This window comes from Liolophura sinensis, chromosome 12 (assembly GCF_032854445.1).
Source record: "Liolophura sinensis isolate JHLJ2023 chromosome 12, CUHK_Ljap_v2, whole genome shotgun sequence".
NCBI lineage: Eukaryota > Metazoa > Mollusca > Polyplacophora > Chitonida > Chitonidae > Liolophura > Liolophura sinensis.
In genome coordinates this window covers 9,319,060-9,338,932 of record NC_088306.1, presented here as the reverse complement: position 1 = coordinate 9,338,932, position 19,873 = coordinate 9,319,060, and the positions used below count along the sequence as shown (strand labels likewise).

General features: G+C 40.8%; 1 protein-coding gene across 1 annotated transcript; it reads left to right on the top strand.

The window, feature by feature from the left end:
- The first annotated feature begins 330 nt into the window (after nucleotides 1-330).
- LOC135479425 (epidermal growth factor receptor-like) lies at nucleotides 331-17,895 on the top strand. Its single transcript, XM_064759253.1, has 6 exons — nucleotides 331-418; nucleotides 3,411-3,494; nucleotides 6,115-6,480; nucleotides 6,840-6,959; nucleotides 16,109-16,242; nucleotides 17,809-17,895. The coding sequence occupies exons 1-6, from the start codon at nucleotides 331-333 to the stop codon at nucleotides 17,893-17,895; spliced, it is 879 nt and encodes a 292-aa protein (XP_064615323.1).
- Nucleotides 17,896-19,873: the final 1,978 nt, after the last annotated feature.

The following is a 19,873-nucleotide window of genomic DNA, read 5'->3' as shown; positions in this document are numbered from 1 at the left end:
GTTGCGAGAAAGGGTTATAAGGCACCCCCTGGTTAGAGCAGAACTACATGAAATACTACAAGGTTTTCTTCGCATTAGTCAAGAGATAGTCAGTTCCGGGAAACTCATGTAAATGGCTTCGTATAAATTCTCGAGTGTGGCCACAATATGGCTCGCATATTGCCGATGTGGCATTAAACCCTAATCATTCATTCATTCATTCATCCCCTAGTGCAGGTAATAAACGGATGATTTAACCTCGATTACACGCAGTATTCATGAAAGTCCCGTCCGAAGGCGGGGTGGGGTGGGTGGTGGGGTGGGTGGGTGGGTGGGGGGGATCTGGTCGCAATGGTGGATACGCCAATGGTGGCCAGCATCCAGGGACTGCGTAGCCCCCGGAAACTTCAGGATCTTAGAACACTAAAGACGCATTCAAGTACGTTGAAAGGAAATATAATTCAATCTATTACGTAATTTCTTCAGCGTAATAGATTGACCATTGTTCACATGTAATACATACTGTATGTATTACATGAAAGTATATACTGTATATACTTTCTTTGTTCTTTGGTTGCTTGTGTATGCGTCGTTTTGGAATTGGCCTTGTGATTATTGAACGTCCCATTTTGGTTGACAGCTGGTATCCGAATGGCTGTTTCGACGCATAGATTTTTGTACGAACGCCATGCTTGTGAGTTTAGACTTGCGATTATTGACCTGGAACATCATTCTAGGTGTGGGCTGGTATTGCTAATGTCTGTTTCGACCCAGAATTACATGTAGGCGCGAAAATAGACCGACAACAGCGAAGGAAATTAGTGATCTACGCCGTCAAAAGCGAATGTTTCAGCGTGTAATTTGCGCTATTACTTTCACCACCAATCGTAACGAAAACAAGCACCATCTGCCATATATCGAAAAGTCAAGTTTATTTGTCGCCCAATTCAGCATAACCACGCTGTTAACGCCGCCGTGATTAGCCCATATTAAAGCTTTCTGACTCGGAACAGGTCGCGGGAAGTGAACATTTCACATTGTAAGGTCCTTGATAGTTGTCCGAAAAATAACGACGGAAACAACTTGTACAGACATTTGCTCGATTTAAAGTGGGTCGAAAAAGTTCGTTGCAGTATTGGCGCATTATCACGCGATTTCTGGACGGTATCTCTAAAATGCTAGATAAAGTGGCTTTATACCTAAATTAAGAGCTCGAAAATGTGTGGACGAGACGATAGGTCGTGCGCTTTACATATATAAACAACTAAATTCCGTGCAAGGTTTTTGCTTCTTATTCAGGAATCCAGTGATAAATGAAAGAGTAGCCTTTAAACAAAACTTCGCATTTTAGGTCTTCTATGCTGGTAATGACATTAAGGCGAAAGCCGCGCAGTCTAGTCCAGTCACGTTTGATTGACTGAAATATATGGCCCACTTCTCGAATGTCTGGATCTGGTTGCTATAGCGATTTCCCCGAATTTTTGGTCTGCACCATTGTCTCACTCTGATGGACAACAAAACTGCTAATCGGGATGGGTTGATCGTCTCTCCTAATCTCTGAGATATATCTCTGCATATTTATTTATTGGTTTACTTGTATATTTCACGTATGCAACGGTGGCCAACATTATGGTGGGAGAAAACCTTGATCTATGCGTCGAAACAGACATTCCAGCCGTCAGCCAATAAGGACGTTCCAGGTCAATAATCACAAGGCCCCAAAACGACGTATAAAACAAACCATCAAAGAACTAAGAAAGTATACGAAGTATGAAAATAGCACTGAATCACGCAAAAAGAAGCAATAATGTTTGAAAGACGAAAAGTATGTTCTAGGCGAATGAGTGAAATCAGTATTCAAATCGTGTTAGGATATCACTTGCCGATAACAAAATATATATCTCAGTTGCACTTTGATTACAACTGTTCATATATCCAAAGTGGCGATCTAATTCAACACGATGAATATATAGCCGAAAGCCTCGGGTTAAGCGGAATTAGGCACAATCTTGAAGCCGAATGCCAGAGGTTCTGCATACTCTGTCCGTATTTCCTTACACGAGAATTACACTCATTGTAAAATTTAAGAAACTTAGAGTGAAGACGTAATAACTTATGACGTTTATTGAAATCGTCACACAACATATGCTACAAGGCGAGATATGCACACGCCATTTGCAGGACCCTTCGGTAGTAAGGATAATTTACAATGTCAAAATTGAAACTATCCCCCTTGATGTAAACTGTGTACCTTTAAACTATTGCGTAAAGTTTTCTTCCAAAATGATGAAGTGATGCTTTTAATTTATCTGATCTGATACCTATCGATTGTTCCTTTACTTTCACGGTCACCAGATAAAACCTTCCAAGCTGTTCCAAAAGGTTCCAGGAGGTTCTGAATCTAGAATATTTATTGATTCCTTACATTGATTTGTTTATGGACGGTTTGTGAAGTCATGGAATAATAATTGAAAAAATTAGAGAAACAAATAATTAAATACGTAGAGCTTTTCTGATAGCCAGGAGTTAATATTACTGAACTCCGTATACCTTCGGTGCATGGTTCGCTACATGATCAATGGTCATGTGCTCGCATTCAACTCTTGGCGACTAAAAGTGGTGGATTATTCCGAGCACTGCTGTCTCCTCCATCGATAAACTAGACTACAGCAGTATAAGTAAAGACAATAATTTCACGTACTGCATTAAACAATAATCATTCAATATATCAATCAATTTCTCCTAACTTTTTTTTCGGAACTGAGTTTGTCCAGGTAATATCTTTGTAACACGACGCGATTTATCAGCAAATTGAGGAAGTTCTGACACATTGGGCCGTCCGCTAAATCGATTCATCTAATTTGGTCTATATATGATGACCCCACCTTTGGCAAGCCTGCTCCTGGAAACGAAAACAGACGGTACACGTTTTTCAAAGGTTGATTTAATGTTCTGGATCAGGAGTTTGCTTACACCGAATTAATTACATAACTGTCGATCAGCATGTCTCGTAAGGGAGACTCCCTGATTGGTCATTTGAAGCCCGCGGTGATATATTGTTAAGTGAGTGCTAATTGGCTGCGGCACGATATACTGGCTGTCTTGCGCATGATTCCAGTGCCCGAAATCACCTGGGTCACTTTCAATATGACTCAGTAACAACGAGACAGAAATAGCTATCATTTCCGCAATAATTTACTCAATTTCCGCCAAGCGTATTGTCGTGCATGACTTTGCCACTCCGCCCACAACTTGCCGTTGCGCTGAGGCTGGGATCGCTGCGCGAGGTACCCTCCCACATCTCTGCATGTCCCCGCTGGGAGACGATCGAGTTTATCAGGCTTTAGATCTAATCCAGTCGGCCACACACCTGTCAACTAGGCACGCTGTTTACAAAGCAATCATGCTGGGGTATTCCCTTCTGTTTACAGTTCTCTTCCTCAATTTCACGCTCACACCGGCAAACAGTTTAACAAATGACGTGGAAGACAAAAACGACAAATATAGTGGACGAGGTAAGTTTCATACTTTTTTTTTTTTTGCATTGTTATTTAATTATTATTTTAATATAATTGTTTTGTGGGCGAAGACTTATTTATAAGGCAAATCAGTGAAAAGAAAAAGTGAAAGATAAAAGGTAGTCCACGATTTCCAGAAAAAAATCGACTTCTATTTCCGGTGATGAGATAAATCTCCAAATTGCTTAATAATTGGTAGACATCGTAAAAACTACTGTTTCTGAACTTGCATATAGGGAATGTGGAAAAGTAACACAAACATCAGTATAAACTGAGTTAATTTGTTTATTGCTCAGATGTAGCGATAGCTCGCTGCGACTATCAGACCCTTGACAAGTAGTGTCGCGTGTTCGAATCCACTTTTGGCTTTTTCGTGTGTGGCTTACAGTTAGGAACGTTGACAGATACCTGTCGAATAATAAAAAGAAGTATTCAAATCATACCTCAGGCCGTCATTTGGCAAAACAATATCCAAATACCTAAAGGTGATTTATTCTGGGCAGTCCCGTTCCCTCTCGCCGTAAACTTTACCGCTATCATTGAAAAAACAAAACAAAACAGGATACTGTTTAAATTGTTTGTTTACATGGAGTCTAACGTTACTTTTAATATTGTGTTGGTCTCCATGTAACAGGCTAGCCTTAATGGCCGCATATTTGTAGTGCTACATCATTGGAATACCACGATGATGACACCGGACATGACATTGCACCTTAACATAGTTCACGGAGTTCATACCGTCCAGTATTTGACCTGTCATGTTGGACTGAAGTGAGGCCATGCGAAGAAAGTCAAGTTGGGTTGGGACAGATAGTCCTGAATGAATGATTAAGACGCGTGTCTTTTAATCGCTGTAGAACATAGAAGGCACGGGTTCGAACCTGGTCTTGGACAGGGAATGAGTAGGTTGCCTCTCTCCAACTGTTTGCGGGGTTTTGGTGACAGGAAGCGGCTAGTGTGGCCTCTTGCTTTGTGTCATCTTACTTTACTCGAAGATCGCTTGTCTCCCACCAATACTCAAATGTGGGAAAGTTCGTCAGCAGTTAGCCAATTTTACACCGAGAACTCTAACTTCCTCCTCGCGTAAAACTGATAACGACATGTGGCATTAAACAACAATGAACTAAACAATAAATTCTAAATGCTGATCGCGGGAAGTGAAGCAGTATTCAGTAAGTTCCAGCGTGTTTGTTGACGCCGTATGCAATAACATACATAAATACATACATACATACATGCATACATACATACATACATACATACATACATTAGTTTACATGGCGACTCCATTCCATGGAATGATTTGCGTTAAGGCAATAAAATGTGTTTCAAAAAATGGTCAATCCGTAGAACACTATCGACAGAATAATGTGGCCTACAATATGCAATAACCTCACACTCTTATTCTGTTTACGCGTGACGTTAAGACAGCCCTTAGGCTATCATATCCTTCCACAATGTTCACAAAAATGGCACGAATATAACATGAAATGGATTCGCCGTCTTTCATTGAAAGATCCATGCTGTGAGACCAGGGTGTCACGGTGTTTTTATTTTAGATGAAGGCGACTGGAAGGAATTTACCATTTCTCCGAATACAAATGCACAAGATGTGCTGTTGAGCAGTCCATAGAAGGGCGAGCCCAAAACTATAAGAAGGTGTTGTTGACAGACCTATGAAGTGCTCAAGGTTTACAAAAACTTTCTCAGGCATGATTGAAGAAATTTGCATTCCGAGCCTCTCAGAAGACTGGAGACGCCAGCTTGATTAGAATAATGTGAAATTTTAGACATCCATCAGAGGATAGAGTAATGTTCTCAAACAAAATTCAAAATTCACCCTAAGATTGTGTTTAAAATAGCAAGAACTGCAGACTGAGTTTCAAAAAAAGCTGTAACTCGAACGCCCTTACTTAACGATATCATAATAGAGTAGACACATACATAAACTGTCAAGAGGGGCATAAAAGATATATTTTTACTCGGTTAATTTAGAGAACAGCACAGGAAAAGGAGAAATGACCATATTGTCTAACATTTGTTGTCAGGACAAGTCGTGCGATACTGTCACGTGACAGTGACGTCACTTACCCTCTTTGCTGTGCCAGATTGTGTTTCTTGCTTTTTAACTGGTTTATATAGGGTCGTGTGATATTCTGCAAAACCCTGGTATCCAGTGAAAATCAGCTCATTCTCAGTCTATTCCTCACTAATTATCGTGAAGTATAATAATGAAAAAAAGGCCAATGTTAGGCATGCGCACTTCCATACTGCACCCCACAATCAAGGACAAGATCTGTAGCATCTCCGACAACAAAAGTAACTTGAACAACAACGCCTTTTATACAGATGCTCGACCTTTAGTTAGAACTTGAAAGTTCAAGTTGTAACTTGCAACTTCAAACTAGAATAGGTAAACGTAATCAAACTTGTGTTAGAAATTAGAAATTGTAACTTCTATCTAGAGCTCTCTAACAATTTTTCATAGCCTCAAGAGACATCTTATATAGACTTTGCCTGTTCTCCAATCCTTTCCGTTTATTTCAGTAATATATTGCTTGATGAGAAAAGTCATGGATTTAACTGATTCTCATGAATATCTCATGTTTTGTTCCAGAATGTTATGGACGGAGGAACGGTTTGGGTCTCATCGCAAACTCTCACGTTCATTACGAGCGAATACGGCGCCATTATGCCAACTGCACCTACGTTCGCGGAAGTCTGGAAATCACACACCTAGATAATCCGAACATTCTCTATGATCTCAGTTTCTTGTCGTCCATAAGGGTTGTCACGGGCTACGTTCTCATCGCCCTGGTAACAGAGAATGTCAGCATTTCATTGGACAACCTGCGGGTCATCCGAGGCGATGACCTTTTCAAGTCCAATTCTAGGGGTTACGGCCTTTTTGTTGGTCTAAATATGGGACCTGGAAACAGGGCAGAAAACGGACTCCGTCAGCTGAGAATACCTTATCTGAGAGGTAGGACTGTGTGATAAAATAACAACGTATTTGTTCACAAAAATAATATCGCTAATTAAAATGCCAGCGTAAACACCATAATCATTCATCGAACCTTACAGACAAATTTTATTACGTGTCTGTGCAATATACAAGTAAACCTACACTGTAAAATATATATGTTTAGCATATATCTTTATATCATGTGAAATGCTCCCAGCTTGTCCAGCAAAGAAGGTTCTTGATTTAACATAACAGCTTTGCAATGTTGCCTTCATTTGCCTATACTGTATTACTTACCCTTCTATAAGTGGAAGAAGAGCATGGTAGCATGGTAGTCAGAAAATTCCATTATATCATCATGCTATTATATTTTCCAGAGATCTCCAACGGTGACGTAGCGTTCATTCTAAGCCCTCATATTGCCTACGTCACCACTATAGACTGGGACGTCATCGCCCCAACCGCTGACGTAACCCTCCAGGATTTCCCTACATCACGTGAGTATTCTTGATGCCACTCTTCTGTCTTCATATGTCTTTCGTACGTTTTCGGTGAAAAGTAATTAGTTGTTTTATATTGATTTGAGTGCTGTTCAACTCTATAACCCACAATTTCTTTACTTGTTATGTCAGTTAGATACAAGTCACTGGCATAAGTTAGTCTTCCACCAATTCAGCAAACCGTTCCACTAGCGTCGTTGACCGATTATTGTCACTAAAATCCACGCGTAAAAATGAAAGCAGGAGAATATATATATATTCTGTGTCCAAGACACCATGTGCTGAAGCGGTTGGCAAGGAACACACACACCTTATGCCCCCATGCCATTGAGTTGAAGCGTCAGGACGATACACCGCGTGTAAAATATTTCAACACCACAAGAACTTCTTTCTGAAAAGTGTACATAATATGGAATTCAGGAGCACCAGCTACGTCGTGTCTATACAAGTGTATCGTCTTTGTTGAAGTCCCACTGGGCCCATAGCAGGCCATGCAGCATGCAAGTTTTTTGTCATTCAGTCCACAGACTCTGCAAGGAGCGCATGTCACTTTAAAAAAGACATGAACCACTGGATGGTGTTGTCGTTGTGTTGTGCCTTCGACAATAGAGACACTAGGGTCTGTTCCTTAAGTCTTACATAAATGTCCCTTTTGTCAGTGAAAGTTGACGCTGGGTTATGTGCACGCTGTAGGACTTCGTATTGTGATTGTTCTATTTTCGGCGGACGCAGATCCCGCTGGGAAAGATATACACCTGCTCTTAGGAGTTCAATGCCATTTGAAATCGATCAAATACAGGCTGGTTTGTGAAAGAACAATGCAAATCCCGAGTATAAACTTTACTTGGAAGACTTATAAATGCATATGTAAGATATCCCTACGTATGGACGTGCTTGGGAAACATTTTGAGAACTGCAGCTACAATGTTGTGTTTGAACAAACTACTACCACCGCGATCAATTTATAAGAATGTAACAACATCCTTTTTTCTGTCTGAGCGTAATAACATTCACTAACTTATACGAAGGTTGCCAGTTTTGTCAGTGAAAATAACCACAGTGCTGGGACAAAACCCGCGGCTTTTGGCAACTAACTGACGAACTTTGGCATATGAAACACACATTTTCACAAAGTGGACATGTTGTGTGTTCTATATTGCTGTTGCAATCAAAGAACCGAGAATGGTGGATGTAATTTAACAGAATCTAAAAAATTTCCTGTTGGAGGATGGCATTGAACCCACACCTCGTGTATCGGACGATCGTACGACAACCATCGCATTCCTTTTGCCACAACGATCGTGAGACAACTGCCGTATTCCTGCCGCCACGACAACTATAAGACAACCATCGTATTCCTGACGCCACGACAATCGTAAGACAACTGTCGTATTCCTGTCGCAACGACGACTGTAAGACAACCATCGTATTCCTGACGCCACGACGATCGTACGACAATCATCGTATTCCTGACGCCACGACGATCGTAAGACAACCGCCGTATTCCTGCCGCCACGACGACTGAAAGACAACCATCGTATTTCTGACGCCACGACGATCGTACGACAATCATCGTATTCCTGCAGCCGCAACGATCGTAAGACAACCATCGTGTTCGTGCTGCCACGATAATTGACAGTCATCGTATTCCTGACGCCACGACGATAGTTAGACAACCATCATATTCCTGACGTCACGGCCATCGTAAGACAGCCATCGTATTCCTGCCGCCACAACCATCGTAAGATTTTGATTTTTTTTTTTTGATTGGTGTTTTATGCCGTACTCAAGAATATTTTACTTATACGACAGCGGCCAGCATTATGGTGGGTGGAAACCGGGCAGAGCCCGGGGGAAACCCACGACCATCCGCAGGTTGCTGAAGATCTTCTCACGTACGGCCGGAAAGGAAGCCAGCATGAGCTGGACTTGAACTCACAGCGACCGCATTGGTGAGAGACTCCTGGGTCATTACGCTGCGCTAGCGCTTTAACCGACTGAGCCACGGAGGCCCCACCATCGTAAGACAACCATCGTATTTCTGACGCCACGACCATCGTAAGACAACCATCCTATTCCGGCCGCCACGACGATCGACAAGATAACTATCGTATTCTTGCCGCCACGACCACCATCGTATTTCTGACGCCACAAGAATCGTAAGACAACCATTGTATTCCTTCCACCACGTGGTAAACTCCCGCAGACCCCCAAAACTGATCCCGAATGGCTTATCAAAGGCAGATCTAAAACCGAAAGGCAACCGACTCTTGTCTCAAAACTTACAGTAGAGTGTCACCTAAAGAAAGTCACCTAAATAGTGTAGCACGCTTGCTAACCTCGTTCTATGCCGTACGCACTAATCAACAAAAGTACTGAAACATTCAAACGTAGAACAAGAAATCCCATTGGTAAGCAGTTATCAAAGTAATACATATCGCGAAACTTAAAACCAAGCTCGTCAAATTCACTCGGGTGAACTGGGAGGAGGCAAAAAGCCAACTGAATATCAGCTTTTCCAAACAGAGTACCTTTCTAGAGAGACTGAATTAAGTTTATGACATCGTAAACTTTAGAGCACGAGACGGAACAAAATTGTGAATCAATATAATCATTAATGTCTCCTTTAGGATAAGAGAGGTGATGAATCGGTGTGGTATTCACTGAGTGATTTTTTTGAGGAGTAAACCCAGCAGCGAAACGCGCAATCCAACCAAATTCTATTTCTTTTTTCAATTTAACAGCTGCAAGGTCAGGGCAGATTTGGACAGATTTCAAGTTTTTTGATCCGTTGGTGAGTTCCGGCCCTGAATAATATAATGTAAAACCTTTCTCGAAACCTCGCAAGAGTTTGACCTTATGAGACTCATTAGGGAAATCTATTAGCCAGTAGCGAAGCCGTTTAAGCCTTACTAGCGTTGAAGCCAAAGACAAGTGAAAGTTATTTACAGTATGAAAGAAAACTCTGAGAAAATGGGGTTGTCTCCCCTGCTCGCTAAGTTCTTCCGATGTTTTAACAACATTGCCAAGTCTGCATACTCTCCCGACCAAATCTTTGTCTCAAGTTCAACGAGAGGTGAGCGACGAAGTCATCACAGTTAGTAATCAAAGGATTAGGTGCGGTTACACGGATAGGTGGGGAGTGGATAGAGAAAATTTCACCTCACTGGGTTCGCTCGTTAGGCCGCACTGGAATACTTGAAAATGTAAGCAAATAAATATAAGCGTCATGTCCGACATTCCTATACCATTCCTAGTCCATAAAGGGCGTTCCAAGTCGATAAGTCGATAATCGATAGATCCATTTCCAAAACAACGTTTAACACTAGCTCCCAAAGACAAAGGTATGTAAGAAATTATACAAATACGAAATAAAGCCGGTAACACACAAGAGTGAAGCGGTCATCAGTTTTCAATGATGCCGAGCAGACAGTGGATATTCCAGGCATGAATTCCATATCATAGTTCGAATTTGTAGTCCATGAATGAGTTCCATGTCAAATAACAATTAAACAAGGTATCCCAGTCGCGCTTTGTTTGCAACTGTTCATAAAGGCATCATGGAGATGTAATGAGTACGGCTGCCTTTATGGCCCCTACCCGCAGGTTAAGCGGTATTCAAAACAGTTCGAAAATGCCGAGCGTTACAGACCTTAACCGAACAGATTGTGATTCAGAAGTAACGGACGATTACGTCTTTCCCGTTAATATGTAAGGATCTCATACTACAAGAGGCGCCATCTATGATGTTACACATGACATGCTGGTCTGTATAAAAGCTGTCTACAAGATAGACGGTTATACTCGGCAACCAGCGCCATCTGTGTTGGTAAATACCACGTACGTGATAGATATGTACATAAGGATAACAGCGCCGTCTATGTGGTTGATCACAATGCAGATCGCTAGAGATTCTGAACGCTCGGTCCATACCTGCCAACGAGAGTGTTATACTCATTGTAAAATTTGAGAAACTTAAAATGAAGGCGTTTGATGGAGTATCCTTGAACTAACAACTTGTGACGCAGATTAAAGTCATCACAATTTACTCAAGATCTGACAAATGTTACAAGGCGAGATATGTATACACCATATGCAGGACCCATAAAGACATATTTATGCATGATAAGAAACACATTAATTTGAATGTTCTGTCAACAATTTACTATAGAACTGTGTCAGAACGCGTGAACTCAGAATTTGTAACCAATAATCCATCTATAAAATAGAATAAAATATAGTAAAGGAACAAACCTTCAATCCACAGTCCTTTGTTGGATGCTCTATAGTTTCCACAAAGTAATGTCTTATGCATTTGTTCGCGGGACGAACTGGCTATTGTTGACCGACTGTACTAGGGCGACCTGGAAACGCAAGAGTTTCCATAGTGCCCAGTGACGTAATGCCTGTGACGCGGGAAACTGCCTGCTGCAGCAGACTGTCTCCCCCCTCGATATTCCCAGCATGCTTTAGTGTTGATAATCGATTAAAATTTGTCAAACTTATCATAGAACCACCTGCGTTGTTGGATGGAGTCCTGGCAGTTGGCATTGCTGAAACAGACGAATTTGCGCTCTCACACTGGCTCCTGAACTGGGCAGGTGCTTTGGGCAGAGGATCGGAACTGGTGGAAGATTTCATCTATGATTTCCCTACCTTTTTGGTCGCCACTGGCCATCGACTTTTTCATTCGCCCTACTTCTGTCACTTATCCTTGGCATTTTCCCGGGTCACGGTTCACCTGATCCTATCAAGACCAACGAACTGGTATTCCATTCACTTCCTCCGCGTAAACTCAAATACTACTCGAAGAAACAGTGGACAAACCAAAACTTGGATTACTTTATAAAAGTTAGATTAATTTATAAGGACTGCTATGCGTAGTACTCTAAACGTCCGTCTTGTTTGGATAATTATCCGCAAATGAAGACATTTGCGCGATCTAGTCAGGTACCTTTGTAGTCAATGGCATTATGAGCTTTTATTATCACTAGGATACCTCCTAATATGGGAGGTGAACCTTTCAGTTCAAATAAACCGCCACCCAAAACTCACAACTTCAAGAAAGATAACTCTCAATGACAAATATGTCTCATACCGCCCACACGTCAAGGGAGATAACTCTTATGGGCCAGTAATGCGGTTTACAAGTGAAGATAACAATATCTCCAAACACAACCAGATGGTTTCTATTTTAAATAATAAATGTTAACAATTAGGTGTCAACTTAATTATTAGACGTCATGCACTGATTTAGAATTATTCAATATTCTTTCTTGTCATCACATTTGATAAACAATCACAAGAAAACAATGGAATTTGAAGAGGCCTCGTGGATGCTTAATCCACCGGCAGAAACTTTGATAATGCAGGAACACAATGTCAAATTGTACATCGAAGAGAGAAGAACCAGAGCAGGGAGAACAGTGTGATACCTGGCAACCGGTCACACGTAACTGGTGAAATACGGCCTCTAATCAGTGTACCTTCGTCAGGGTTTTTTTCTTAATGTTCATGAAAATGCTTAAAAAGTAACAACATATACTGACGACATTTTTTAAAAAATGCAGTGATGTTAATAACTATTTAGTAGACGTGTCGTCATCATATTTAATAAACAATCACATCGTTGTCTCTGAATCCAGCAGAAAAGTCCCAGTTTATGAAGGAATACGATATACCAAGCTGTTTAAAAATGCTCCACCGATATGTCCGACTTGTTTTTCTTGCCGTCCCTGAGAAGACAGCAACAAATGCAAGAGCCTCTTGACATTTACGGTGAGATACATATGAACCAAAACTGGGCGTGTGTGGATCGTCAATAATAAACCTCCCCTATAAAAGTTAGAGTTCCACTGGCTGTCCCTATACATCAAGGATATTGTTTGCAAAAGTGTGACAGTCTTTGCTTTTGTTTTTTCAATCGACTATCTCGACGGTCGAAGAAAAGCGAAGACATTTGATAGTTTTGAGTTGGCGTGTGTGGGTGTGAGTGTGGGTGGGGGGAAAAAAGGCTCTCGAGACTTCGGGTTTCCTTCGCTTGACTCTGTCACCGAATGTGAGTAGAATTAATGGCGATATTGATTTTGTCAATTTTACATCGGCTAATGCACGCACGGTCATGACAATGAATCTTACGCTAATTAAACATTCCTTCTTTGTTCATCAGTGCATGAAGTTAAGTGTTTACTGTTGCACCGTTTTCACTGTTTATGTTTATACATGTAATATAATAGTGTTTTATGTGGGTGTATAGAGACTTATAAAGAGTTCAAGGTATACGAAGTCTTTTTCTTCATGGAAACAAAAGATAAAAATATTCGAGGAGACATAAGAAACAAAGCGCACTTTGACTTGAGGTCAGGCCTCACAATGACAAATCTGTCTTGGACTTAAATCAGCTTTAGTCTTAACGGCATCATAGTTTACTGCGCTAAAAGTGTGACTTTTCTAATACGTAGAATTGCCTTAGTCTTCCAAAGGAATTCTAGGCAAATGGAGACTAAATAAATTGCAGTTAACATCACTGAACTTATACCACTCTAATTAGCTACTAATTAAGCATTTACATGAGCAGTTAGAATAAAACCATAACTGAATTAAATGATAAGAGACGGTATTTCACTGGTTACGTGTGACCGTTTGCCAACTATCTACATACATACATATACATAAAGGGGCCGAAGTGGTTAGCACGCCAGCGCTGCGCAATAACCCATGAGCCTCTCACCAATGCGGTCGCTGTGAGCTCCAGTCCAGCTCATGCTGGCTTTCCCCTGGGCTGTGACTGGTTTCCTCTTACCATAACGCTGGCCGCCGTCGTATAAGTGAAATATTCTTGAGTACGGCGTGAAACATCAATCAAATAAATAAAATAAAATACATATATATTCAAAGGCCTTCACCTTGATTTTTTTTTAAAGTTTTACAATGAGTACAGTCTTGCACTATACTTAATTATTATTTATATTCTCGCCTAACCCGGGGATAGGGGCGGTATAGTCATGATGTTGATCACAGTGTCGGATATACGGACAGTTTCATTCAAAACGCAGCTGAGATACATAGTTTTGATTATCGACGATTTGAAAACTAGCATGGTACACGATTCGGACACTGATTTGATTCATTGCTCTAAAATTTATTCATTTGATTGGTGTTTTACGCCGTTCTCGAGAATATTTCGCTTATACGACGGCGGCCAGCATTATGGTGGGAGGAAACCGGGCAGAACATGGAGGAAACCCACGACTCTCCGCAGGTTGCTTACAGACCTTCCCACGTACCATTCCTCTAAAACTTTCCATTTCTAAAACTGTTGACTTTTTCTCCTTCCATAATTACTGACCCGGAACGTACACTTTGGTTGACGGCCAGTATCAGAATGTCTGTTTTGAAGCCTAGAGTCAAATCTTTACATTTTGTTCCATGGGCCATCATCCATGGATGTGTTAGCTCTTCCAAATTCATTTAATTATTCATTTCGGGATGGATGTTGTTCTCGCACAGAGCACGCATTGCAGCTGACTTTTTTATTCTTGGAAAACAGCGTCGATTGCAAACTTCGCTTTTGGTTCTTTGTTCATAATAACCTTTATTGATCATAACTGTAACCAGGGAGTGTGTAAAATAATGGCTTAAAATACGTGTTGTTTGTAACAACGATGCAATACTGTCCTTCTTCATCAGGTCCACGATGCCATCCGGCTTGTCTGCAGAGGGGAAGGTCACACTGTTGGGGTCCAGGACGCGATGATTGTCAAACAGGTACAATTCCACGAAGTCATCTTATATGACAACCGATTTCTATGCTCCTTACCTGCTTAGTTATTGACAAATACACAAATAAGATGTTTTAAGGCTCATTTTCAAGCGGTATACGTTTCGTGTGAAATTTTGGCAGATTTTGTAATACTGTATGCATCTTATGACAAAAAAATATTACTTATATCTTTCAACAAATACATAGTCATGAAAACATGGTGTATTTGGAAACGATACTCAATTATGGCCCATGACAAGATAGGCATGGCGCCATCTGGATGTTGTCTAAGGGAGAGTAACTTCGTGGTATAATTCTGTGGACTGCATCACAGAGTTATCCTCCCTTAGACAACATCCAGATGGCGCTATACCTATCTTGTTCGTGGCCCTAATTGGCCACAGACCCCCATTAATTTTCCAGCCTGTAAGAAAGAAGCCATAAAAATCTTGGCATAGGTTGACCGTCAAAATCTGGGCTTTTCCATGCCGGCAGCTGGGAGGGGTGCCTAGCAACGCTAAGGGGACGTCACTCGCAACCTCATCACCACCTGTCTCCTCGTGTCCTCTCGCCCAGAGTTTCAAACTTTCATCATTAAAACTCATACCTGCCCAAAGCATAGACAATTCCCAGCATTTTGATACCAAGTATGTACCTGTACACCAAAAATGGCAGGCTAGCAGCGAAACAAGACTTCACACTCTAAAATAGACAGAATTACATTACCCTCCCGAAAAACGGAAGTTGTAATGGGGGTCTGTGTCCAATTGAATACTGTTTAACTACCAAAAACTGAGTATTGTTCCACACTGTCCTTAAGTTAACCGGCTGTGACTAAATCCGTGGGTCAACACAAAGTGAAAAAATAATAGGATCCTTTCATGATGTTGCCAAAAATTCAACCAGGACGGAGTAATATATTGAATTCACATATTGGAAACAGAGGAAAATGTGAAACGGTTCTTTGAAATTGGCCTGGCGATTATATACCTGGAACGTCTTTATTGGTTTACGGCTGGTATACGAATGTGTGTTTCGACGCATAGATTTATGGTGGAGAGCTCAATTCAATTCCTCCATAGATTAATTTGGGTGTGTCCCAACAAACAATTTTTTGTCGGGTTTCAAAGAACGGTCACAAGGTCTTGTAACCGTCAAATATCCAAGAACTGTCACGCCATAAGCACAGACGGTCTGCGTGAGGTGTAAGACGATAAAAAAAAAAATAATAAGCAAAAAAATCAGCTTCAGCGTCAGGTACAGAACCCATCATATAAAAAGCACATGCACGGCTTAGTTCCTAAGAGTATAGTCGATTACTGCGCCAGTTGCTGTTCACATTCAACTTGTAATGCGAGAGTAAACGTATGTGTTGCTGTTGTAGTGATACCTGTGATGGACGACTTGGTGTGTCATCCCAACTGTCCAGGGCGATGCTATGTCTCCAGATCTCTCTCCGGATGTTGCGCAAATGTCTGTGCAGGAGGCTGTTGGGGACCCCGAAAGTTCCAGTGTCTGGTGAGATCTTAAGTTCAAATGTGAAATTTAATGCGCAGAGTAAATTATTGGTGTTAGGTCACTGTAGCAATATCTCAGCAATATCTATAAATATTCTGGTATTCAAATATGATTGGTCGATTTATTGACTGACTACTAGTAATTGGCGTTTAACGTTTTACTGACAGTGGTAAGTTAAGGACTCACTTTCCCATGTGTGATGCACAGATTTTCGCCACGAACGTTATGCCAGACCTACTAAACGGCCCTTCAAGGCCTTTTTACCCGGGAACACGGTGTTCACTAGAGTCTGGAAGATCCTTTGTCATATAGCCTGCTCATTGATAGACAATTGATAAGTTTTCCCGCCTAAAATAATTCGTGACTAAGGTGTGTAACCTATTACTCATTTCTGTGCGAAGGCGTATTATTTGCGAACTGGTAATGTATCGCTCATTCAATGCAAGAGAACAATGGTCTTTTCCATGTGGACTGAAATCGTCTTTGCCGTGGGAAAGAGTCCCCAGTTATAAGATAATAATAAGACGGGAGCAGCACGCTCTGCCTGGTACATGCTTCTCGTACCCCGGTCATTTGACATGTGTCATGTAACGTGACTGGTTACAAGTGCATCTGTCTCATGAGTATGTAAACGGAAAAAACAGACATTGACACAGACAAGGAGAGGCCAAGCACTGGTCAGTGTAGTCTCAAAGGATGAGGCGTCGTCTCTGGTGGTTTGGGCATGTCGTCCCAGTGAAGCAGCACGATAATGGTGTCAGCACAGAGAATGGCAGGCAACATGGAAACACTGTTGTGATATAAACGCGAAAAGATAGTGAAACCGATCAACGTTTAACCACAAGCTAAGAGACAAACAACAATGATGTAACACGCCAATTTAGAAGCCAATTCGTGTATTAAATCATTTCATCATGCATTCATATCACAATTCAGATAAAAAAGAAATCCTGATACTCGACTTTCGTGCATCACCAGTGAGTGAAATTCTTGGTTATTCATGCGCCCTTTGAAAGTTTTCTTCGATGCATAATACAAAAGATTGGTAATTCTTTCTAGATCAGTGACGTCTGATATATTACAATTAACATCAACGCATAATTTTTTTTACCTAATTGTGCAAAAGCTACGGTCGTGTAATTTGCTACTATATAAACCTTTATATAAACAATTAGAGTGCTATCCTAGCTGAGGTAATGTGACAAGAGGCCGTATTTCACCGGTTACGTGTGACCATTTGCCAACTATTGAACAGTGACGTCTAATAAATTGCAATCAGCATAACTGCTTATTTTTTTTACCTAATTCTGCTTAAGCCATGGTACCAGCGGCGTGCAGTTTGCGACTATTTCAGCATTTACATGTATAGTTATAATACCGTACTATCCTAGCTGAGGTATATTGACAAAAGGCCGTATTTCACTGGTCATGCATCTGTGCGTCGAAACAGACATTTGTATACAAGCCGTCAACCAATAATGACGTTCCGGTTCCTTACTAATCGTAAGGCCAATTCCCAAAGCGACGTTTAACCATTTAGTCTTTTTATATTTCTCGTTTTTTCAGACTTGTAAGTTCGTGAGCTTTCTGGACACGTGTCTGGCTGACTGCCCAAAGAACACTTATCCGTGGGCCGGGGTTTGTGAACGTTGAAGAGTACTTGATCAACTTTCGGAACTGGAACATCCTGCGCTGACCATTGCCAATTCGACAGGAATTGCCCTACGTATTGTCCAAGACTTACACATGGATTTAGTTCAAAGACATCGTAACCTTGTGGAAGTCTTCGCTTAATGCTTTATTGTGTTGATATTCAAAATTGTTCATTATACTTGATATGGTATCTATATTAATGTATTCAACAATAACTTTGCGATGTACATGATTATGTTGCTTAAATGCCTGAAAACCATGCCTGTCAGTTTTTTTCTGAGCTTACGTAGTCGACCATGGATAATGTATATATGATATGAAATGTATCAAAGGAGTAAGATTACAAATATTGTGGTAAATGTGGCAAAAGTGGTATGAAGCAAATTTTCGATGATGGTTTACGATAAGAGTTTACTGCTATAAGTTTAGTCTCTAATAAGGGTTTACGATAACCGGCATGAGTTAGATTTTAACCAGTTTAACGTGTATGGGTAACGGAAGCAGGCAATCTGCGAATGAAGGTTTACAGTACAGCTGAATGGTCAAGAAGGAATTACCGGTATAAGATGGATTTTTAATAAAGGTTTTAGTGGTAAAAGGTGAATTTCCAAAAGAATTTACCGGTATATAGGAAGAATTTTCAAGAAGGTTTTAGTGCTAAAAGGGAAATTTCTAAGAGGGATTTCTCGGTACGCACGATGAGTTTTCAATAAGGTTTTAGGTGGCAAAAGGTGAATTTCCAAGAAGGATTTACCGGTATACACGATGAATTTTCAACAAGGTTTTAGCGATAAAAGGTGAATTTCCAAGAAGGGTTTAGTGGTAAAAGGTTAGTTTTGAGTAGGCTTTAATTCACCGAGATTGGTAACATTCCAGTAAGGATCGTCTTGTCAAGCAAGCATGCGTTTATTTACAGTATGTAAACACATGAGGCGATACAACAAAGCATGTAGTACATACAGCGGTAAGTGGCTTCCATTATTCTCTAATCCCTTTTGTAGCCTGTTTAAACATGGGATATAATCCCAGAGCATGGTTGCGGTATGCGTTTGTCCCTGTCTAAATATGTGATGTTTACTTAATCGGTTGCAGCTGTTTGAAACCTAACGACAGTAAATGTTCACACAATAAGTCTACATTGTTGAGGCTAACCAGCCTTTGACCTTTGACCTTTACTATCTTATGAGGGTTTCGATTACTGACACGTGCAGCCAGATTTCCCGGTGCCGAGCTCGCACAGCGAATTTGGAGTGGAGCCAGTATAAACCGTATGTAATGCGCTCTGTAAAGACATAAAAGCTCGGTCAGCAGTCAAACGCATAACTAATACATTTCCGGTGAACACTGACGATTGACGACAAGTTCAACATGTCATTTAAACTCTTTCATTATCAGATTAAATTGGCTCTATATACACACAGTAACAGAGTATAACATTTTCATATCCAGAATTAATTTTATCAATTGTGTACTGTTGTCCCTAAAATTAGTATTATTTGATACAAAGATTATTATGCATCCGTCCCAGTTAAACACTTCCTCAAAGCTAACTTGCTGTTTCTCAGGTATGACATTTTTCTTTGTCTTTAATTTATTCAAATGAAACTTTTGCTTCGAAATTAGCCTGGTTTTATCAGTAAGTAGATGTGTGAATAAAGAAATTAATATTGAGTAGTAATGTTTTATTATTATATAAGTATAACATTTAAAATTGACAGACGACCTTGACCTGAAGCGGTGAGGGGAATATTCGTCCTTTTGGCTTCACCGGAGCAACTTTCATTGTTACAACTCTGATTGATGTATTTATTTGATTGGTGTTTTACACCCTACTCAAGAATATTTCACTTATATGGTGGGAGGAAACCGGGCGGAGCCCGGTGGAAATCCACTACAATCTGTAGGTTGCCTACAGACCTTCCCACGTACGGCCGGAAAGCAAGCCAGTATCGGCTGGATTTGAACTCATAGCGACTGC

Excerpts from the sequence above, each read along its gene's own strand:
- LOC135479425 (XM_064759253.1), top strand. The coding sequence starts at position 331 with ATGGTGGATACGCCAATGGTGGCCAGCATCCAGGGACTGCGTAGCCCC. Across the intron at positions 3,495-6,114 it reads CGACAAATATAGTGGACGAG|AATGTTATGGACGGAGGAAC; the intron begins GTAAGTTTCATA and ends GTTTTGTTCCAG. Across the intron at positions 6,960-16,108 it reads CCAGGATTTCCCTACATCAC|TGATACCTGTGATGGACGAC; the intron begins GTGAGTATTCTT and ends TTGCTGTTGTAG.